At 44.0% G+C, this 24,694-nt stretch overlaps 1 protein-coding gene across 8 annotated transcripts in view; it reads right to left on the bottom strand.

The window, feature by feature from the left end:
- ST8SIA5 (ST8 alpha-N-acetyl-neuraminide alpha-2,8-sialyltransferase 5) overlaps positions 1-23,980 on the bottom strand; it is a 54,456-nt gene extending 30,476 nt beyond the window's left edge. For 2 of the 8 annotated variants that reach the window (XM_072359358.1, XM_072359362.1), the window contains exons 1-2: positions 3,005-3,133; positions 2,224-2,903 (exon numbers count right to left, since the gene is read on the bottom strand). In XM_072359358.1, the coding sequence (XP_072215459.1) occupies positions 2,224-2,354 (131 nt within the window). In that variant the 5' untranslated portion in view covers positions 2,355-2,903; positions 3,005-3,133. Of the gene's footprint in view, positions 1-2,223; positions 3,150-17,869; positions 17,998-23,798 lie in introns of those variants that run through there. The other 6 variants (XM_072359363.1, XM_072359360.1, XM_072359359.1 and 3 more) reach the window with 6 other exon arrangements.
- Between the last annotated feature and the right edge of the window lie 714 nt (positions 23,981-24,694).

Here is a 24,694-nt window from a genome sequence, read left to right as displayed (position 1 = left end):
GTTGCAGAGGTTGGGATGATATCAAGCAAAGGCTGTCATAAACCAAACAGCATGTTGGATCCCAGTGTGTAAATGGCTTTGGGTTTAGGCAGCATCCCCAGGCTCCAGCCTGGCAAGCGGATCTGAGGCTATAAATATCTCAGTTCTCTGCAAGGATGCTCTCCAAAACCACCACAGCCCTGAAGGTGCGAGATATAACGCGCCCAAGGAGCATCACAGCTCCTAGCAGGGGTTTGTGAAAGAGGAGGCTGAGCACAAGCTACAGCCACTGGCAAGAAACCCAACACCAGTTACTGTAATGCACCTCAGGGAAAGAAAAAGCAAAGTACCTTCATGGTGATGTTATGGTAAGGACGTAGGCTGAGATGTAAATGACTTTCTCTGTCATTAATAACTGGCAGCCTGAGACTGACACATTTCGAGTTGTTATTTCTGCAGCCAACAGAACTAGCACTGCCCAACAGAAAGGATTCTGCGTGCTTGTTCCCATTGAGTGAGGGAGAAACCTGCCTGCAGACTTTTTGTGTGAGAAAAAGAAGGAAAAGCAACAACTCGTTATAAGCTGGATTAAAAAGAAACAAAACCAGCAGTGTTTTGCAGTCAAAGTGACAAAACGAATGCACAGTTCCTTGCCTGAGCTCCTTGGATGGCACTGCTCGAAACCAAGTCTTTTCCTAGCAAGTCTGGGAATTGAACATCACTCATTTTGCATTCCCTGCTGGCTGAGGCTCCCAGGGCATGTGCTAGGACACAGACTGACCCCAAAAGAAAGTCTTCAGTTTTTATCTTCTCATTGCTTCATTTTCACTTGGCCATTTCTCACTTCCATCTCTACTTAGATCTACTTGTCAACACTCTACTCCTCTTGCAGACAGTCACTGGCGGCAAGGCCTATAACACGAATTGGAGAAGTAAGGCAAGATGAGACCTCACCTGGGCATCAGGTTATCCTTGTGGCACCAAGAGCATCCTGGTCTATCTGATGGGTTCCTGCAGCCCTCAAGGATGGAGATTTTATACCTCCTTAGGTAGGCAGCTTTATGCTTTAGTAGTTTTCCCTTACGGTGAAACAAATATTTTATGTTGTAATTAAAGCATGCGACTTCGTGTCACCCCATGAGCTGTCACAGAAATGCGTTACCTTCATCTTTCCAAACGCTGGGTTGTCATATCTCCCCTCAATTTTCTCCAAGGTAAACATGCACATTTATCTGCTGTGCTTTCTGCAACTCCGCTCCTCCTTGCTGCTTTCCTTCCAAACCAGTCACACCTTTCTGTAAGCCAGCTGCCCAAACCATCACCCCTCACCATCAGCAGGGCACACGAACTGCTCATAGCTAACCCACAACACCTCTGTCCATACACATTAACACCACACTCGCTATTTCCCCCCTTGGCGAGAAATGTTTGCTGATTTGTCAGTATTTTGATTGCTCTTGGCACTGCAAATCAGGAACCAAACCACTGATCTCTTTTGGCAACTTACAGCTCAATTCCCATAAAAAATTCCCCAGCAGCTGCCTACTTACCTCAGAGCCCACAAGAACAAACATTCTCTGTTATAAAACCATATAAGCCATAACTCTTCAAACTAGATTTAAGCAAAATAAACTCTGCATGGGTCGAGGTTAAGCACTCGGAGATCCCCACTGGTTTTGCTGTAACACGAGCAGCACTGTTTCAGATCAAAGGCTGACGTGCTCCACAACACAGCAGCTTCAGCAGCAAATTCACAAGCAGGGAAAAAAACAAGTGCTTTCTCTGCTGTTTGGAACACCAGCATTGCTATGCTGATTTTAGGAATGGCATTGGCGTGTTTGTTTCTAACAACACTAAAGTTTAAGCAATAACCTTAATTCAACCTCTGAAAGCATTTCAGCTTCAACTTACGTGGAGTGAAAAGCCTGGATGGCAGGGTCTGATAGAAATAAAAATTCTGAAGGCACAATTACAGCTTAAGTAAGGCACAGTCTTTAGTAACAGCTGAGAATTAAGGAACACCGAAGTAAAGATATCCTAAAAGCATAAGTCAATATACGCCAACAACACAAGTCAGTACAAAATGCCTCGTGCTCTCTGTTGTTAATAATCAGACACTGCAGATGCCGGATGCACTCTCCCAGACTGACAAGAGGTTAGTACTGCCAGCGCAGTGCCTGGAGGTGGTTTGGACCAGCGGAACTGGCTGGAGATACAACTTTTCCACTCAGTCTCACCCCTTACCTTTTGAGATAGTTCCTCCCGTAGAGGATCTGCTGCAGCAGGGTGACCACAGCGAAGGCGCAGATGAAGATGAAGAACAAAGTCCTGTTTCCCAGCAAATCCCTGCCTGACGAGGGGTCTGTGTATCCCATCCTTAACAGCTGCTTGATCTCCACTGGGTATGATTCAGTCCATGGTCACCTTCATGCTTGTTTTGCGGGGCAGCCAAGGGGAGCTTTGGGTGTCTGCTCTTGGAGCAACCCAAGGACAGGGCATCCCATTGTGTGCCCCCTCCGTGCCTCTTTGGCTGTAAGGTCCAGGATTGTGCGCAGTGCTCCCACGGCAAAGTTTCCCAGAGATTCAGACGTGGCTAACATCTAAAATCAGAGCTTTTTCAGTGCAGGCAGTGCTGTACGAGAAGCATTCTGCTCCCACCAAGCCTCTCTCAAAAACCCGCTGCTAGCAATTACCTATTCCAATCCAATTTTCATATTCCAGATGGGGGAAGCTGCAAATAAACCAGAAAACCGCAGCCAATGGCAAACAGAGGGCTCTGGCAGCCCGTGCTGGAAATGCATCGCCATCAGCTCCTTGCTGCTTCTGCTCAGCAATCCCAGCGCAATGTGCTCGCACGGAGACGTGACCAGGGTGTGCTATTAAGGAACGAGTGCGGAGCGGTCATGAGGGTTTCATTCAGTCCCCTGCAAAAACAACAACAGCAATCTGGTCAGCCTGGCAGGGAAGCAGCGTGCCACTGGTATAGCAGCGTTTGCATGCCAAATGCGATGCCGTATTCACACACCACTCACTGTTTGGGCTCCTATGTTTCCCCTGGTTATTCCTTCAGATTGAGCAAGGACACCGAGCATCCCTTCAAGGACATGCTCTCAGTTCCTGCATGCTGATGTACTGGAGGCACGGAGCAGCCCCGCAGCCGCAGCGCACAGCCAGCCTCTCAGATTCACTTAAAGAGACAAATATTCCAATTGCTCTCTGTGGGGAGCGGGGCTTTTTGCAAAAGGCAAAGAACACGACCTTGCCCACAAGCATCAGAGCTGCCTGAAATCCCCCAGTCATCAGGAGGGCTCGATGCTGCTCGCAGGGAAATAATGGCACTTTTGTTGCTGATGTGAGAGCAAAACCTGCTACCCCCAGCCCTCAGCTTCTTTAACAAGTTCCAATGAAAGCTTTGTAAACAACACAGCTAGGGGTTTGTTTTGCCCAAACGGCAGACAGGGGATGGGGATTTTGATAACAAAACACGATGAAATAAACCCTTGTCTAAGGTTAACAGAAAAATCTCCGTGTGGACAAATTTTCCAGCAGCTAAACCAGTGTGTGCAAAATGTGCCAACGGCCAGTGGTGCAAAACAGCAAACAGCTGCTTTTGTTGTAACCAACAGAGGTAATACAAGTGTTTGAGGTATGAACCTGAACCTTCAACTCCTGCAGGCAGGAGCCCCTGGGGTTCATTCCACACCCTTCAGACTCCCTTGACTTTCATAGAAGCACAGAATGGTCAGGTTGGAAGGGACCCTACCATGGGCTGGCTGCCTCCTACCAGTCCTTTCAAAGCTTCACACCTGCATTTGTCAGCCCAGCAAAAGGTTTTAGTGTCCACATAAGAACTGTGGTCATCCTGGGGCTAGGCAGAGATCAGCAGCTTGGTGACCTGTCACAGGAACAGAAATCCACAAGGAAAAGCAAGGACAGGGCTACGCTTCCTTGGAAATAAATACATACTGAACTCTGTTTTGGGGTCAGAAGAAAAACAATAATCTGGATGGAGAAATATCTGTTTTGGATGGCGCTCACCTCTATTATACTGGGAATGTTACACATATGGGGGACTGTAAATTAAACAGCAGCAGTATCTGGATTCCCTCCCACCAAACTCACCAGTTGCAAGGCCAAATATGCTTCTTTTAACACTCGACTATGAGAATGTTTCCATACAGGAACAATACCATTTACATGCACCTTAATCCCCAGCAACAGGAAAAGCAGTGTGGCTGCTATGTAGATGCTGTGAAAGTGGATTTGCAGTGGGAAGCTGAGAAGTAGAGGCAGCTCTGAAGGAAAGGGCACTTAATGCTTTGATTTGTCAGATTTTTATGGGTACCTTTGAAAATCCTCCCCAAGAAATTTGTCTCTGTTGAAGAATCAGTGAGCAAAATTTGGCTATTTAGGACCTTCTGGTAGTGTGATACCACTTTTGCAGACAGAAATATTACGTTTTAGTGAAAACTTTCTGCCTTCCTTCCTCCATTGGTCTCCATTTGAAGTGATTTGTTATTGGGACGGTGCACCAAACACATCAAGCTATTCAGCTTGAGCTGAGCAAGGCCCAGCGTGGCCACAGGCAGTCATGCAGCCTTTGACTGGCATTTTCTTCCCCTTCTGCATCAGAAGATAAAGCACTGAGACACCTCTGTGCAAAAAACCACTGCAAGGAGCAAAGCACACAGATACATACATGGAGAGGGTTTTCTGTGCCACATCTTGCAGGGATTTCATTCCTGATGTCTTTAGTGCTTCTTCTGTGCAATCACGAAGCACCACCTTTGCCGAAGGGACAACGTGTAGTCCCTTATTTCTCAGTTGCAGTTTACTTTGTATTTAAATAAAACAAAGAAATTCCCTGCTGATGGGCAGGCCTAGCTGGGAATTTCACTAAGTATCTCTCCCTAAACCGGTCATCTGATTCAGCATTTGACTGATTGCGCACTCTCATGTCAGCTGGAAGCAAGGGCGTTTGTGTGTCGGAGAGCAGGATGGGTCTTGTTGGTTGTTTAAATCACAGTACGCATCGCTGAATGAATATGTGAAGCTCACAGGACCGTACAGGTTCAGAGCAAAGCACAACACGCATAACATTCCCCTACAGGAATGTTTCTCTCCTTGCCTGCTCAGCCACTCTCCACCTTTCTTCGTTACGCACATTGAAGAACTTCACAGAGCAGATTATTAAGAGCCGCGTGAGGCTGCAGATCTTTCAGATCTCACTCTCCTACCTTCTTTTCCCTCTAAATGACAGTTTCTACAGTACTCATGTTAGCTGCCAGACCACTGATATAGCTGAGCACTGGCACACGGGTAGGTGCCTGTAAGGTTCAACTGAACGTGAAACCCACACAAACATGTGCTTATTGATATTAATTCTTTTGCAGGTATCAGACATGCATTGATCAGCACGACACAGCATCTCATCCCACTACCACCATGAATCTGTATGCTTAAAACTGAGGTATTAAAGAAGCTGAAAGGATTCAACTAGAGCGTAAGTATTTATTTAGCTGAGTTGAGGCATTAGGGAGCAATGAAAGCCATGCTGGCACCACAGCTACCTGTGGAGGATGTGTCCTGGAGATAACACATGGTCTGCACACTGGATATCCATTACATCATCACCAGTTTCCTTCCAACCATGTTCTCATAGACAGTGGGGGAGATCAAATCCAGAGGGCTGTGATGCTGCCAGAGCCATAAAGGAGCTCATGGGTGGCACTTACCTATCTCAGTCAACTACCACAGGGTTCACCAAAACCAAACTTAATTCTGCCACCCGTGTTAAAAGTGACAGCTGAAAGTTCTATTTCTTTTTTCAGTAAAAACCCTAGCTGTTATTGCAATGAAGTATTTCCTATGGTCAGAAGAACAACCACACAATGCCTAACGGTGGCAACATCATCTACTGGTGACAAACATTATCTAACGGTGACAAGCTCAATCTGTGTCGATTCCATAAAAATGTTAATCTGAGATGTTAATAAACCCTAAAACATGGCATATAATGTTGGATGCAATTCACAGAAGCAGTGACTCTGATGTTGGAATGCATTTTGATATGTCAGTGAATAGTACTGATCAGAACAGTGGAGTTGGACCAGATGACCTACAAGGGTCCCTTCCAACTCAACAACTCCATAATTCTACGTAGTAAAGATTTCTCTAAGCAATAACCTAATTGAGGTCTTCAAGAATTTTATACCACACAATCAAGACAGAGATCCATTCTAGGAAACTATTTTGGCTTCAGAAAAGTTGCCCTTGTCCCTTCATCACAGTTCTGTGCTGATTTTCCATTCAAAGTAATGAAGTATTCACCTCTTGATTGAACCATCAGCTTCAGTTCTCATCAACCTCCAATTCATGTGGTTCCACGATCCCATGTGGTGCAGACACTGAGCCTCATGTCATTCTTAATCTAAGAACCTCCATTATTTGACCTCATTGACACCTGATCTGATCCTCTCACTTGCAGTGCACCCTTCTCTTTGGTCAGGCAGTGGCACAAGCTGCCCAGGGAGGTGGTGGAATCCTCGTCCTTAGAGGTGTTCCAGAACTGCAGTGATGGGGTCATGGTCATGACCATGGGGTCACGGTCAGTGGACATGGTGAGAAAGGGTTGGGGTTGGGCTTGGGGATCTTGAAGGTCTTTTCCAACCTCAGTGATTCTGTGATTCTCCCCAGCAATGTGCTACTTTCCATGTGCTCAAGGTTCTGCACATCTGCCAGCAGCTTTGTTGGTGGTGTTGACCTGCACCAGGCCGTGTACTAAAATAACCAAGATTGTTGTGCTAGTTCTTTAAAAACCTGAAACTGGGAACGCAGAGTGGGAGTTCATCCACAATCCATTATTAACCCCGAACGAAGGGGTTACGACAGCATATGGCCTACGGGATGCAGTGCCCTACAAGCTAAGATGAATGAAATGCCTTTGACAGGGAAGGACGTCCCCAGGAGATCTCTCCTCCAAGCGGAGGGAAGCACAGCGTGGCATTTAGTGATTTACAGAACATTCCCATCATCTTTATTTAAACTTCATTCTCAATCAGCATTTTTGCTTTCCTCCAGGTGTACCCAGCAGCTCCACTGGAGCTACAAGGGCTGTGGGTGGATTCTTTGCCTGCAGCGTGGGCAGGGAGGTACGTGTGAACAGCAATCCAGTCACTTTAGAACATATGAATTGAAGCTTGAAAGGAAAAATAATAATAAATTGAACAGATTGTCAGGCTTGCTGCAATTCCCGATCAATTAAAGCTTATTTTAGCAACAGGGCAGTTTAGTTCTGAAAAGTTCTCCTGGCACTTTGATGCTTTCATGATCCTGTGCAGCTAAAAAGGTCTCACTGTGAACAAATTACTCCTGGTACAGCATCTTCTGAACTGCATTTCTCATTTCTGTTAAATGACAGTAAGTAGGATCCACATGAGCAAACAGCAGCGTGTGAGTAAGGCTTTGGCCCTGGGTAAAGAAGAATGATGAGGCTTGGACATGCGTCTGCTGGGCTCACAGTCTATAAGAATATCCTTTGATGAATCTAAATTTAAATTATGAGTCAGGATGTTGTTATATTAAACCAATGAAGGTGTTCTGCATCAAGCAGCTGATTTTTTTTTTAGCATGTTTTAACATTATGTCTGTCTTTTGGATCTTCTCACTTGTGACATCATTGGATGGCATTTCACAGATGTGGATGGCACAGGAACTGCCAGATCAGAATTCCTCTTTTGCACTTGAAAAAGATGAACCAGTGTCAGATTCACACGGAAAGGTTCATGGATTCAGAAGTCAGTTAACTTATGAGAAAACACCTACCCTGGTAATAAAAACAATATGCAGTGGTTTGGGTCCTTACAGTTTATGAGAGCAGCTGGCAAGCAAGAACAATGCTGAGAGTTCTTGTCCGTCAGAATCATAAAATATCTGCTTAATAAAGTGAGCAAGAGTTACTTGAAATTCTCACTTTTTGTTCCTGATGTAGCAAAGAGGTTATGGAGGACATGCCTTGTGGTTACAAACGGCCTTTATAAACTAACTGAATGTATGGTTTGAGCTTAAACAAAGAAACTGAAGGTGGAAAGGGTGTCTGAAAACTACCCCTTACCCCTGTTTTGTTTTCTCGTTACCCTACTGTCATATCCCACTGCAGGCTACAAGCTAAGCCATCCTTAACCTCATCCCATGGGACAACAGTCCTCACCCTCATTTGCTAATGAGGAAGAGGTCTGTGCTCATGTCCACGTTACTCCACAATTTCAGGCAGAGCCACGCTGCAGTGCTGACATCCCCAAGCTGGCTTAGGAAGGCAAAACAGCACTGTGTGAAATTTCAGCGCTGGAACTGTGAATCCAGCATCGTGTGGTGGAGTCATCTGCCATTTAATCCCCTCACCTTACAATCCACGTGCTGTGCAAATGAGCATCTCAGTTCTTCCTCAGCTTCTCCTCCCTCGAGCATGAGCTGGCAACTGCAGCAATTCTTGGCCTAGCATGTTTATTCCAAAAACAAGAAGGAAAAACGTAGGAAGCTTTCCACTTATGACTTAAAAATCACAGAATCCTAGAATGCCTTGGGTTGGAAGGGACCACAGAGCCTATGGAGGTCCAGGCCACCCAGGGCCCCATCCAACCTGGTCTTGGACACCTCCAGGGATGGGGCATCCACAGCTTTAATCCATCCAGAAATACCTATATTAATTCCAGCAAGACTGTCACAGGAACTCACCTTTGCTATACCCAACTGCTACTGCAAGGTGACAAAGCTGCAGAATTTCATCAAGATTTCCAGTAATGTTCTGGTCCTCTCTTTTGGTTTTGTTGTTTTTTTTTTATCCTCTCTTACAGCTTCTGAAGATGATCATCAGCAAATGAATAAAACATACTTTCATGCGAACGAAACAACATGTGCCAGCTTTGCTGCCGGCATTCTGTCCACATGACTCTCTCCCTCTGCTCACCCTTCTTAGCACTTCTGCGTTAACCCTGCTCTCACAGACCAGAGGCAACATGGCAGATCTGGGAGCTGGAAAATTCCTTCCTTCCCTGTCATATTAAAAAAATGATTTGGGGGTGGGAGAGAAGGGGAGTTAAATTTCCAGACAGTACAATAATGGAAAGAAAATCGGATACTTTAAAATAGCATTTCTCCTAGAACTGAAAGAATCCAGACAAGTGTGGGTGTCCCATCAGTGGAAATGCCAAAGGCCATGAATGGGATTCTGGCCAGCCTGAGCTGACGGGGGAAAGCTCAACTCAAGGCAGGGGTAGAGTTGGGGAGGCTCTGAGGTCCCTTCTAACCCAGCTATTCTGTGGTTTTGTGGTCTTCAAGGTCCCTTCTAATCCAACCATTCTGTCACACTAGGATTTCTCCGCAAAGGCTCAGAGCGTCATGTAGCTTCACAGCTTGCAAAGTAACAGCCCAAAAACATTCTCTGAGCCACCCCAAACTGCCTCAGCTAGACTATTCTGTAATCATTTACTATGAAGTGGAAGATAGGAACAGCCTGTAACGACCTGAATCACTAATTATCCAACATCCTCTTATGTCCATGCCCTTCACTACCGCCTGACCTCTGGGGTCTCTCCGTGGGGATGGTAGAGAACAAGGACAGGAATATAAAATGAAAAGATCCCTATGCTTGAATCATTTGACCCAGGATTGAAATCACGGAGTGCAGTCAGGGAAGCTAAGGATCCTAAACAGAACCTGCCCTGTTTTTCAGCTCACATCTCACCCTTTTGTCATCTCATTTGTCTTCAAACCAACCACTCTGCTACAGCAACAACAATGCAACTTCCTGGGGCCACACCTCCTGGTACACTGCTTTATTTGCTGTGAACACTTAAAATACCCACAAAAGACACCTCTGCTTGCTGCACCATCTGAAGGCTAGAGGAGGAATCCTAGAACAAGCAATTAATGATGAGGTAAATGCCAGATTTCACTGCTTTGTGCCACGGGGCGTACTTGGCCCAGTATTTTCTATTTGTACATTCGCCCATAAGGTTGAATCACCAGGAAAATTCCGCATTACTGCTTAATCAGAAGCAAAGCCAGTACATACTTAACATAACGGGAGGCAATCTTGATTTTCAAGGGGGGAAGCAGAATCTCAATCACTGCATTAACAACACGGATGGGTTTTTTTGTTGTTGCTGCTGTGGAATTTAGCCTGTGAAGTACCTACACCTTGTAGAGAGACCTTCAATCCAGAAACTGAGCAAGAGCTCTTCAGCTCCCAGAGATAGCCTGGAGCAGTGCTGGGAAGCATCCAGTATCAGATGGGACTAACGTGCAGTAGAGTTATTACAAGCTTTCATTTTTTTTTAATTATTTTTTTTTTCCCCATTTGTGATCACTCCAGATAAAAAAAGGCATTAACTAATTATTTTAATTGAACTTCTTTGTGCTGCTTCCCATGGGAGCTGCACGGCAGCTGCCTCAGCTCCATCCCAGCTGGCTGGGGGATGGGAAATCATTACAAAATGTTGTTTTCCCTAGAGCAGGACTTGCTGCTACAGCTGCTTCTCTAGAGATGGGGAACTATTGGAAACGGGTGCACTGTACATAACACTGCCTGCTTTGAACCTAAGGAATTCAAGGAGGACAACTTGCCATCAAATCCAAGGAAAGAAAACCATCCCGATCCTTTTTATTATTATTAATTGCAGGAGAGAACACACAACAATTGCCTATAAAACAAACGAATACCTTGGTAGGGCTGATGCTTTAAAAATGTATGTAAAGATTTGTAGTGAGAAATCCATGAGTTTCTGAGGGCAAAATACTCCAACTTTCGGAGCAGTTCTGATCTTGCAGGCAATGAATCATCTTCAACAAGACTGAGATCGCTGATGGAAAAATATGCTGTTAGGAATGGAGTGGGGGAAAGCACCCAATTAATCAAGGAGAACTGGCAGCAAGTACAGAAGAAGGATTTTGTTCCTTAGGAGACTTAGTTCAGAGCTTGAGTTTTCGCTTGGCTCTAAGGGATGCAGCTATGCCTTCCCTGCTCCCATCCCTGCTCCTGACCATCTCAAAGGGTCTGCTGATATTTCTAACCCCACGAGTTCTGACTTCATTTGGGCTCTGTCTTTTACAGGAGCTTGGTGACAAGTGAGAGGGAAGGTAATTGGGATCTACTGCTGTTAAAACCTACTTTTTTTCTGCTGACAACCCCATGTGAAAGCTGAGCTATGCTGGTACCATGGGCATGGAGCTGGGACTGTGGTATTCCCAAAGCTGTCCAGATTGCTCCTCAGAGCATCCCTGGCAACCCCACAAAGGCACTACTGGGGATGTGCTGGGAGACAGAATCTTTCCCTTTACACTTAAAAACTGACAGCTGAAAGTGGATTTCACTCCTTCTCCACGCCTGACAATTGGGAGTTAATTTTTCCCCTGTGTTATTTTAGCTCAATTTCTGAACGTGTAACAGATGTGCCCAGAGCTCAGCAAAGAAGCTTTAGGAAATGTTTCTGTTTTTTCACTAAACAAATTCTGACAAGTCGAACATCCCAGTACAGCAGCTCCCTTCTCCTCTCTGCCCTCTGCCTCACAGCCTGGGGATGCTGTCACGGGCTTCTCCTCTCTGTACATTTTCTGTAGTCACAGCCTGGTCCATGCACTGTTACTGCTCACATATCACCCCAGGGCAACACAGCATCCACGATTCTGGAAGAGACTAAATTATACCATTTTGGGTATGGAAAGAGGTTTGGGCTTTTTTTTTCTTTTTTTTTTTTCTTTTTTTTTTTGACTCTTCTATGTCTGTACAGCTGCTTAATGCAAGCACAGCAGCTGGTCAAATAGGTCCTAATTAAATAAGAAAATACCCCATTTTCAGAAGTTTGCAACAAGGGTGTTACAGATTATAATATTTCACGGAAATGTTCCCAGCCTGCTAGGACAGAAAGGTTTTAATGTCTGAGGACAGCACGAAGCTGGAGCACTCCAAGCACTTCAACCTGCTGCTAACAGTCGTGCTCCCAGCCACCTGCCTATGCTGCTCCAGAGCTCCTGGACTTCAGGGCATTAGCGTTTGCACAGATGTGTGGTGCATAGCAGAGAGGTAATCCAGCTTAGAATAAACCCAGCAGGAAAAAAATTTAAAGGTTAGTTTTCACGTGGATCGTCTCCCTCAGTGGGACACACCACAACAGCTGCTGCTTCCAGAAACCAGGAGAGGGGACACCTGGCAGGAAAGAAAGAGAAGCAGGGGTGAGAAGTACAAGTTCTTGGCAGCCAAGAGCCAACTTACCTTACCTGGAAAGCTGTGGGGAGGGATGAGTATAATGACATAGCTGAGCTGGGCTCTGCTGGATATGGTGTGGCTGATCTTGGACGACATGCAAAATTGCAACAGAATGCTACAAAGCTTCGGGTATCTCCCCCAGATTTTTCTGTCCACTAGCCCCACAGAAGGCTGCTAATGGCATCTGACTGCTTTCTTTTTGGCTCCTACCACACAAGGTCACCCTGAAAGGGACGTATTCTTACAGAGTGAGATTTAGGCAAAATAATAACCCTCAGTTCTCAAAATGATTATAAGCTAACAAGGTGTGTATTTTACTTACTAAAGCAAAGAGCCATGGACTGAAAAGGAACAAATCCTTACAAAGCAAGGATCCCTGATAATAAATGAAGGAGCACTCAGTGAGAGTTATTATAGGTTATTAAGATTTATTCCTTTCTCAGCAAAGATAACAGACACATTCACTGACTGATTTGAAAGGACCTCATACAGTAACCCAGAGCCACTGGCTTTAACCACTGTCCAGGTTTCATATCAGAAGGTAACAGATCTGAGTCAGGTAAAGTTAGTTATTCTGTGCAAGAAGAGCAAGAGGACTAAACCAGAGAGAGAAAAGCAAGAGTCCATGTATCTCAATGTATCACTGCCCACTGTCCTGCAGGAGAAGCCCCTGCTGATGCCTCCTGCCCTGTACAAAGAAAGCTGAGGGAGCCAGGAGCGTGACTCTGAAGTCAGAGGCACAGAACACAGAACCACACATCCTACAGATTGGCTCCAACATAGGGCTGGGATAGGAACAGTGACTCAGCTCTGCCCAGATCTCCTAAGAACACACTGAAAAGGCACTTTAAAACACTTAAAAATTCACTTTCTTATTACAGGCTGGTGAATGTCCAGAGGGAAAACAAAGCAGCTTGCAGCAAGCAAGTCTCATTTTTTAAGTCAAATACAATTTTTCGTAAGGCCTGCAGTCAGGAGAAGACCTGAATCACATGCTGAATCCAACCTTCACCAATACACAGGAAGGCAATGTGACTGGGAGCCAAATTTGATACAGAAAAACAGAATTGAGCTGAGCATTTCATTTCTGATTAATTACAGCTGATGACTGTAGGACGGTAGATCTGAGGATTAAAGTATTACACAGGCTGAAAACACAAGACATCCCTAATATCACTGTGTCTATATTTAATATTCGGTATACTCTTAAGATCTCTTCTTAGGTCTTCATTCACCAATGGAAACCTCCACCTCAGATTAACGCAAAGGTTTACTTACTCTTCTGTAATATTCTGCCTGCAGCTCTCCTTGAACATATTTTCTCATTTGTACTCTTCAAACGCTGCCTTAATCGTTTCCCTGGGAACAAACGAACATCCCACACACAGAACAAGGGTAACTACCATCCCTGCTTCTTCTTTACACGGATAATTCTTAACACAAAATAGTAGCACAGCGTCCATTCACTCAGCTACCTTAAGTGCAAGTAACAGTCCACAGTTTCAAACAGCTTTATGAATAAAAAATGCATAAAAATGTGGGTAGATCATGAAGTTCAAGATTCACATGACCTCTTTTTCAATGAGGCTTGATTGAATGAGATCAATGATCTCAAGGTTCACCTGGAGAAAGCTCTGTCCCCCAGACCATGCCATCCAGAAACAGTGCCTTGCTCAAGACCCCCATATAGTAGTCTTGGCACTGCCAACACAACACCTAACAGGGAATAAAACCAAAGTGCAGATGATGGCATCATCCATCCAAATGCCTTCCTTCCTTCTTGTGTCTGTTTTTATTCCATCCGGCTTTCAAAAAGCATTCTAGCTGGTAGGGAGAGGAACAAAGTAAAATAGAACCCTTTCATTTAATTATCACTGTTTAAAACTTCATAGTATACTGCAGGAAATGAGAGGTATCAAGATGAAAAAGCATGATGGAATTAATGCTGGACACAGAGAAACAAACCAGGAGCACCAATACTAACCAACACTCTGAGTACATAATGGAAACTAGGATCAGGGTGACACATCTACTCAGCTTCAACTAGGTGATTCCTCAGCTAAGCTGGGGCTGAGGTTGCATGAAGGTTTCAAGTTCACCTATAGTAATAACCTGAAATGTTACACAACTTTAGTAATACGCCTCAGAGTGGATCTTCTTCCCTGTCTTACCCACCTGACAAAAATAAATCAGTGGTTAAAAAAGAGATAACCTAAGAAATCATTAAAGTGTCACAGAAAACTTAATGAATCCTAAGGTTTAAAACACCAGCAGTTTGCTTTCACCCCAAACTCAAACCATTTTTCTCCTTGCAAAATGAAAAGCACTGCATATGGGATTAATTTACCTAATTATTTCTCTTTCTGTACTAACTTTAAAGAGATGTGACCACGTTAGAAGCAGCACTGCTAGGAGCTCTGCAGAAAAAAAGACAATATTTCTGCTTTTGTAGGTAATTTTAATTCCAAAGCACAGGACACTGAAGTTTGTGGATTCACTGGCATGGACAATAAAGCAAGACTCTCTGTGTCTAAGCAAAAAAACTTCTTGCAAAACTGGGTGTAGAGGGAATAGAAGACGACAGTATAGAGGGAATAGATCTCTAAAAGAGGGAATAGATGCCTACAGGAATTTGAACCTGCTCTTTGACAGTGGTATTTTTATTAGGTGTGAACTGGAAAGGGCATTCATTTCAGCTGCAGGGTTAGGAAGTACCTCATGCCAAGAAGTATCTATTGGCTGTAGTCACATTTCCAGGAGTTACATATCCACTGAGATGGAGGTTCTTTACTTGCATGTGGTTGTCTTTAAGGAAATAAATATAAACAAGGACATCCACTAAAACTGAAGAGTGCTTGGTTTTCTTCTTAGAACAGACTGCTGCGCTCTAGAAGTGTCAGAAAACGCATGACTCAATACTGATAGACAGGAGTTAATTACTAGAATACTGAAATGCATATTTGAATTCAAATATTAAAAGTAACAGAAGGCCAAAATTAACCACAAAGTAAGTTTGATTGAAAAACAAGAAACTGCTCTTAAAAGAAAAAGAAGAAGATAGATAACAGCTACTAGTTTAGGAACAACAAAATGCTCTAAGTATGCCAAGATCACAAGGAAGACACAATGAACCAACAAGGATCACTACACACAGTTTTTCCGTGTGTAATCACTCACAGGGTATTGACAGAAGCAACAGCCAAAGGGAACTGCTAACAGAGCACAGAACATACATGCCAACAAAAACAGACCAGAAGCTATTTCCTCCTCAAATCTTGAGCTGGGATATATATAGCTGAGTTCACAAACTGGGAATGATGATTTGCCCAGTGCTCAGTCCAAAAAGAGGCATTTTGTTAGAATGACACAAGCAGCTAAAAATGCAGAAATGCTGTATTAAAGCATAAAGACAGCAGGGCCAGACTGCACTTCAGTTCTGGAAAGGGAGAACTCAGAACTCCTCAGTGGGTCCATGTTCTTCCTGCAAGACCCAAAGACACCTGGTGAGATTCTACCACCTTGTTTTTCTTGTATTAAATAAAGGTGATTTACATAGCAAAGACTGTAATGACAGTTATAGACAATAAATGTAAATATTTTACAACAATCTCTTCTTCATCTACATTACCAAAACAGTAAGAACTGCACTCCTGAAAAGTTTGGAAGGCAAATGCATCCTAATTCCTTGGGTGATCTTTGGAAAGATGACAAACAGCAAGGGAGATAAATGCTGATGACAAGCAAAAATTCACTCAACCTGCAGCCTCCTCTTTCCCTGCAGTGAACCATTGATTACATCTCTCTGCTGTCACTTCCAATGACTCAATAAGTGCCCTGCATCCCAAATTACAAAATGCTTTTTAAGTAAAAGCTGGCATGAAAAGGTGCTAGTGGTAATATTAGCAAAATTCTGCATAAAGTCCCCAGAATTCAATAGGAAGGGGCTGTTCTAAATAAATCCTCTGGCAGTACTGTCTATAGAACCAGTGCTGTACACCAAAGCTCAGGACAGCTGACTGCAGCTCCAAAAGCTGGCAGATTTACAACAATCTATAGTCATCCCTTCATTCATACACGGCTCCCAGTATTTTCCAGAGTAAATCATGCCTATGGAGTAAAGAACAAAGGCAAATTCCGATTCCTCCAGTTTTCTCACTTTCCCTGATAGGAAAACACTGTTGTTTTTTAGTATCATGGAAGCAAGCTCTTGTGCCTAAGGTATGAAGCAGGCTTCTAAAAATAAGTTAACATTACAGTAAGCAGGCAAAAATAAGAGTCAAGAATGAAACCACTGAGGTCTATCAAAAGCTGCAGAGTCATTTAGTGCTTTAAATGAAGCCGTAGCGGGACACTGATGATGCATTATCCCTCAGCAGAACAACTAACTGTATGTAACTCCTGGAGCTGCCTATGTGGCTTCTGCGCTCCCACAGGAATACCCCACTATTCTTTTTTGCTCACGAAACAAGTGCAAAGGCAAACATTTTCTTTGTTGGGGTTTAGCTGGGAAGTCCTGGCCAATCATTTCTTTAAATCCTGGCATCCACTTTCTTCTCTTCCCTGCGGTGTTTCAGCAGTATTAAAAACTGTGCATGCAGTAACAGCAAGCAGTGTCAGAGAGGTTCAGCCAGCAGCCTCCTGGATGTGGCAGAAGAATTCATTACTGTAATTTCTCAGCTAGCTGATACTAGATCCTAAATAACAGATTTGCATAGAAACAGGAAATAAGACCTCAGATTTCTTTCTGCAAGAGCAGAGTAGGGATTACATTTATAAGGTCATGCTGCTAAAATATAGCTTCATCTCTTCTCCCATTCCCTCCCCCACACTGGAGCATTTACACTATTTATTGTAACGGGGTCCCGTATGACCTGCAGCCCCAGCATTGCCTTGTTAGCTCACCCATGAAACTCATGCTCAGAGAACAACTGATTGGATTAACTTGGCAGCATCTGCAAAGTGCTCCAATGCCACCCAGCACAAGAACACCCTGCAACCCTCCAGGAGTCAAGCTGAGACAAATCACACCTGAGTCAGACTTAATAGGACTTAATTTGACTTCTATTTGTGCATACTTCTTTGCATAGCCAGTTCCCATTATGATCCCTCTTTATTTCCTACTTCTGTAATTTCCACACCATTCTCCTAGTACATGAGACTACTACTAGTGAGACACTCAAAAGCTTGTGGCTACTGCGTTCAGTGCAGGTGTTAACAGCTTAGAGCACATCTAAAGGATGAAACTGAATGTAGATGAAGCTTGGTATCCAGCTGCCAGTCATCTTTGCTCTTCGATATCATGCATGTATCTCCCAGAGGCACTCACCCTACATCTGAACTCTTTTCTAGCATTCAAATTTATCTTACTTAAAAACAAACAAACAAACAAAAAACACAACTCAGAAACTAATTTTTTTGTGTCTGAACTTGACTTTCAAGAAAGAACACCACAAAGTCCCTAGCACAGTTCAGCACGTATGCAGATCTGCCCTAAAGTTTTGCATACACGAATCAGAACTGTGCTGTAGCCAAACAGCAAACACAAGCAGCAATAAATCCAGCCCAGCAGCAGAAGCCAAATGCTCTCCAGTGCAACTTCCCCTTATTTTACTGTGACTATTTATTTACCTGCTGCATGTCTTGTGGCTGCCATCCTATTATGCCAGGTGTTCCTTTTCTCTCTGTTTCTCTCCTGTTAGTTGTGGACTCCTGCTCAGCTTTGAGCCGCTGCTGTCCCCCCTCTCCCACCTCCTCTGAGCACCATTCTAGATCCAGCCCTCACCTCTGCATCACAGTAGCTTCCACCAATGCTAGGTTTCAGCCTCCTGATGTCAAGTTTCAGCCCAGCCCAGCCCAGGGAACCCACCCCCTGCCTCAGCTCTGTGCATTCTGCTTTTTTTTATTCACTCTGTGCTCTATATCCAATTTCTTTTGCAGCTTTTATGTCTGATGTGACAAAAAAAAAAAACCACCTTTTTGTGTTGGGGGAAGCCTCTTCCTTGCACTAAATCCTTGCCTTTGTTGGAAGCAGCCCTTCTGGTTGCCCTAGTGGCTTGGAAATCCCCCAGAGTCAATTTCTGAGGAGAAATTTCAATATTAAGCTAAATGTAAGAAGCATTTAATCTGTATTTGAAAAAAGTATATTTCTCATGAAACGTGAACAAAATTCTAACTCCACAGTTCCCAAAAAAATGCAATTTTTACAGGTAGGGGAAAAGGAAGGGAAAAAAAAAAGGAAAGGCTAAGAGGGGAAGGGAGGGGGGGAGGGGGGAAGGTAGAATAGCTTCTTCCTGCATAACTTTGAGTTCAACACTTAATCTAACAATTGATCCTGCAAACTTTCTCGAGCAACCCAACTCAAGCACTGACCTATCTAGAGCCATTCACGTGAGTACAGGCATAACAGAGCAGGTTAAAATTTGCATTATTTGGGCTGCTGAATGAATAGTTAATTGAAGGCAGCCATGCCTGCTCCCGTTTGTCTAACACAGCACAACACAGCTTTCCGCTCCTGCTAAAAGCCTCCAGGTAGATCAGCAGTAAGGCTGAAAAACAGCAACAGACTGTTGGTGACAACTGAAGCACTGTTCCTGCCTCATCAAGGCTCCATCACATTTCACACCTCAAATCACCTCTGAAGTTCTTAAAGCTGGATAAAAGCACAAGCCTTGAAGATCAGACAATGGGTGAGAACATCCATTGCACGACTTCTCCATCCCTATCAAGATCTGCAGCCCCTGTAATTCTGTCAGAGCTTATCTACCGTTTTATCTGACATTCCCACTTCACAAACACATTCCCTGCTCACACTGCCACCAAATCTGGGTTCTCAGCAAAGTCAATGACCTCTACCATATTCCAGCCTTTCTACTGGTAGATTGAATTTCTCACACCAGAAATGTTTGTCGGAATCCCACGGAGAAAAGGAAATTGGAGGGATAAAAACTTCTTTGCTGCCCCAGCGTGTACTTGATGAAGAGCAGTGAGTGGGTGTAAGGAGCTCGCTGTGTCCTGGGCCCCAGAATAAACTCACCTGAGAATTCCACAGCTTATGGGAACGTATCTCAAAATATGTACCGTGGAAGAATTGGATTTTGGGGGGCATAACCATAAAGGTTTGCTACCTACATTTCTCCTTTTCCCTCCTTACTGTGTCTACACTTTAGGAAATATGACCTTACCCTTCCATTTCCGCAGTCAGCAGGTAAAAAGAGGGGGCAGCAGGAAATGGGCAGGAGGGATCATAAAATCCTTAAGGTGACACTTCTTATTTTTCCAGAATTCGGTGTTCCCACTCAGAAACATCAGTGAAAAGTGTAATAAAGTTTATTTACAAGTCCCACGAGGGACTGGGCCACAAAAAGGGGGAAGAGAGTGTGAGAGTGTGTGAAGTTGCTCCGGAAGATGGGACAGAAGAAGAGTAAGCCTTCTGGTCCCATGGGTGGGGGAATTAGTGGTATGGGTACACCCCCTATTCCACCAGATAGTCCATTAGGATTAATGATTAAATATTGGAATGATTCCCCTTCTAGGTGGGGAAAAAGTCAAAATTATTTATTGTTGTGTAGAAGTTTGGGGCAACAAGCCCATAAAAGGGGAAAGTGTATTTTGGTCCTTCTTTGGCTCCTCTGAGGACTGGGTACATCAGGCCTTCAACCTTTATGTTAACACTAAGGAGCCTTTCCTCGGAGCCGGGCGGAGGTTTAAAGACTAAAAAACAAAACAAAACAAAAAAACAAACAAAAAAAAAGTCGCTCTGCGCCCCAAGAGGAGGGATTAATTCACCAGGGATTGATCCTTCAAGTTTTGAAAGCTATTAGAGAACGAAAGGAGATTGAGGTAGTACATGTAAGGGGCCACCAGCGAGGACTGGATCCTCAAATTAGAGGTAATAACCTAGCTGACCAAGAGGCCAAAAAGGGACGGGAGGTTTTACCATAATCAGTAGCTACGAGGGTGTTACGGAGGTTCCATAAAGAAACACATTGGGGTACTCAGGCCTTAGTGGATCAGTTTGCCAATAATTATATGTGTGTAGGGGTATATAACATAGCAAAGAGGATTGTTAATGGATGTATGACTTGCCGGAGGGTGAATGAAAAAAATATGAGAAAAAGAATCCCAGGAGGGCGAGAATTGGCTTATCGACCCTTCGCAAGGATCCAGCTGGACTTTACTGAACTCCCCAAAACCGGGAGATATAAACATTTATTAGTAATTGCGGACCACCTCACAAACTATGTTGAGGCATTCCCTACGGCAAGGGCTACAGCGCAAACTGTAGTAAAGGTAATATCAGAAGGCATAATTCCCCAGTATGGAATTATAGAAGCAATAGATTCTGACAGGGGACCACATTTTGTGTCAAGGGTTACACGAGACATGATGAGAATTCTGGGGATTAAATGGGAATATCACACTCCTTGGCACCCTCAGAGCTCCGGTAAAGTAGAATGAATGAATGGGGAAATTAAAAAACAACAAATGAATGATAGAAACCAAGACCTCTTGGATAAAATGCCTGCCGTTAGCTCTGTTAAGTGTACATGTGAAGCCCAGAACTGATCTGGGAATCTCACCTTTCAAAATGCTGTATGGTATGCCCTATAATCTTGAGATACCTCTTGACCACCCCCATTTACGAGACGATCAGTTAAAACCTTACCTTATACAATTAATGAATAGGCGTAAGGAATCACTAAAGAAGGGTTTGATTGCGCAGCGGTCCCCATTGGAGACAGCAATCCATAAGATACAGCCAGGAGATAAAGTCCTAATAAAAACTTGGAAAGAAGCTACATTAACACCACAATGGGAAGGTCCCTATGTTGCTCTACGTACCACAGAAACAGCTATCCGAACCGCAGAGAGAGGATGGACTCATGCCAGCTGCATTAAAGGACCCATCGAGGACGAGAGGTGGGAGGTAGCTCCTGGGAGCAACGACCTGAAACTCACAGTGTGTGAGTCACCCTACGTGATATGGTACCGATACAGCTGTGTTTAAATCAAATGGAATATTATTTTTGCCCAAGTTCAAACCCAGGGAGGGGATACTGCAACCACCCAAACTCATATTATTGTGCCTATTGGGGATGTGAAACTATTGCCTCGGATTGGGCACCTGGGGCCGGGCAGGATAAATATCTACAAGTAGGGTATGGATCCTATGGGTGCACACCTCCTGACTGAGAACCACAGTTGGCAAGACGGGCTAAATTGGGATTGGAAAACATCTGCCAGCAACTGTGGATAAATGTAACAAATCCAGATAATCCGGTGTGGCTATCAGGAAAAATATGGGGTGTAAGATACTGGGAGCCTGGGACCGACAGGGGAGGGCTCGTCCTAATAAAGAAAGAAATACCTGAAATTCCTCGGGCAGTTGGGCCCAACAAAGTGATATTAGAAGAAAATTCGGGAATCCAAACCCCAGGGGCATCTGGGATGGTCTGGCCTACGGTAACCAAGGGAACATTGGCTCTTGGTGGGACGACAGAGCCGTCCCCCATGAGTATTATAGAAAATAACAAGACAGTACTTGAAAGCTGCACCTGGAAAGTCAAAAGTTCCAGCTTCCAGGTACTGAACCGGACTAACCCCAATATAACCAAACATTGCTGGTTATGTTTAAGCATAAGACCCCCTCATTATGAGGCGATAGGGGATCCGGAAAGCCCAACGTATTCAAACGAAAGTAATCCTTCTCAATGTAATTGGGGACAAGAGATAGGAGTAATGTTAACTCAGGTATCCGGGAGAGGTAGATGTGTGAGGACTGTTCCAAAAGGGAAAAGTCATTTATGTAATGCCACAGAAAAGGACTTATATTCACACAAATGGTTAATCTCTGCCAATAATACCAGATGGGTGTGTTCATTGCTAGGTGTTACTCCTTGTTTATCTTTAAAACTGTTTAACGTATCACATGATTTTTGTGTATAGGTAATAATTATACCAAGGATTCTGTACCACACTGAGGATTACATGTACACTCACCACACAGTGGCTGAGCACCATCTGGCAAAAAGGGAACCTATTACGGCCATCACCTTAGCAAATTTAATGATCTTGGGAACTGCAGGAGCTGGTACAAGAAGAGCATCATTAGTTAGGCAGAGCCAAGAATTCACAGCTCTGCGCATTGCTGTGGATGAGGACTTGGCTAAGATTGAACAATCCATCTCAGCTTTAGAAAAATCAGTAAGACCCCTTTCAGAAGTAGTTCTCCAAAATCGAAGGGGATTGGATCTAGTTTTCCTTGTGGTCAACTTTGCCCCACCCAACATCTGTGAAGTAAAAGGAAGTATTTTGTGCATTATAAAAGATCCCAACAGTGACGATGCTGCCCTGCTCACTCAACCAGTACATGCAGGTATCAGCAGCATTAGGTAATCTGCCAAATGCGCTGCATGCCAGCTCACATCAGGGTGATGCTCACAAGGCACTGCCTGGATGCACAACCCAGATTCTACTGCAATATCTGCAATATTTATTTTGCTTGTATTGCACGTGACTTTGAGTTCGTTTGCACTTACAGCTCCTGTAAGAACAGAAAATAAAATAAGGTAAAAAAGGGAAAGCATGCAATAAATAAGTTGGGGGGAAAAAGCAAAAAAAGTGGTGCAGCTCAGGAATATTGTGGACAACTCTGTATCTCAGCTCTGTGCCCAAACATTTGTTCAAAGATTCCTTTCCAGAGTGGCAGCAAAGCACAGCTTCAGATTGCTAACCATTCAAACACCACCAAGCAGGAAGGCGACAATATACAAACACCTTCAGTGGTCTAAGCAGCATTTTTAAGAAGGACTGGACACTGCAAATGGTGCTCAGGGACATGATTTAGCAGAGGGTTGTTAGGGTAGTACGGTTAAGTTGAAGTTTCACTTGATGATCTTTAAGGTCTTTTCCAACCTGAGCAATTCTTTGATTCTGTGATTCTATACCCACGGTTATGTTAGAGATAACAGCTCTAGAGATAATAATGATACGTTTTAGCAGACATAAGGCCCCCCTCCACCTTCAGAACAGAAGCAGTCATAAAGCAGCTTATGATTACAGACAAATTTCCCTGCATGGTCTTCTTGTTCCAAAACTACCAAGTGCCACAGATTTATACCTTTTTCCTCAGAAGCCACAAATCCTTTAATTCTATGAAATGAAGGCCTGGGAGACGTGAAGCTTTCTGCGAAGTCCCAGACATGCATGACCAAACACAGTAGAGCAGGTAGAACTTGGGTTCTGTTAACACTTCTACAGCATGACACCCTGATGAGCACCCTGAGAAAGCTAAATAACATATTCTGAATGTGGTATTTTCCATGCCTTCAGGGATCGGAAGGAAGCCCTGATACCAAGCCAACTGCAGCTTAGTCTTGCTGTGAGGACACAAGAACTGGCTGAGAACCAGCATGATTTTATTTCAGATCAGCTACCACTTTGAGAGATCCCTTCTCCTGGAAAAGCAGTATCTTAAAGCGTCCAGCAACCCAAGACTCTGCAACCTCTTCTACATGATAAAGGTGGTTCAGACAATCATTTATAAAGTATTTCATACCTCTACTGTGTTTCTTCCAAGGTTCTCTTTGAGGTAGGTCCTGATCCGGAAAGGCAGTTCTGGTGCAGAAGCAGCACTCTGTCCCTGCACGCAAACAGAAAATTGGAGCATACATTGGAATTATTCTATTTATCAGAGAACACAAGAAGAAAAACTGACAGTCAGCGTTGGAACACTGCTGCACCATATGCTTTCCAGGAGCCACACACAACGGGGTCCCCTTTACAATCCCTGCCTTGCTGTGCCCTGTTGTACTTCCACCTGGAAAGACATATGGCAGTGCCAACGAGTAAAATCCTTCCTTCTTCTTTTTTCTCATCTTAATGCAATTTCCCAGCCTCAGAGGATTGTTCAGTTGCAAAAAGACACAGGACAAGTATTAAAAACAAATAAGTAAATAAAAAGTGCCTAACTGTTCCCACTAATGATGAAAACAAGTCTGTGGACCTGTCAGCATTACAACCAAATAAAAACATGACAGAATGGCTGGGATTCTACTTCTTTGCCTTATGCAACACTGCCAACTCTGTCTGATCTGCAGAAGTTTGGTGTCTCACAGTTACATCGGAGGCACTAGAAAGAGTTCACATTTTACTCTTCAGCTTTCAGGGGAAAGGGGGTGTTATAAAATGCATCATTCTGCTCGTAAAATGAAGAATACTGCCTGGTACAGAGCTGACCGCAAACTGACATTCAGCTCCACAACTGACATTACTTTCCTGTGACTACAGGGTTTTCTTTTAACCCCATTTTTCACATTTGTCATTACTATATAAACTGCTTACAACTGCTGCCTGGTGAGGTCAGAAAGTAACATTAAACGTTGGGAGCTCCTGGAAGAGTGAATGACTACACAGAGCTCGCATAACCATCCTACTGTCACTTACACGTACAGA

This window comes from Excalfactoria chinensis, chromosome Z (genome assembly GCF_039878825.1).
Source record: "Excalfactoria chinensis isolate bCotChi1 chromosome Z, bCotChi1.hap2, whole genome shotgun sequence".
Lineage (NCBI taxonomy): Eukaryota > Metazoa > Chordata > Aves > Galliformes > Phasianidae > Excalfactoria > Excalfactoria chinensis.
This window is presented reverse-complemented; position numbering and strand designations above follow the sequence as displayed.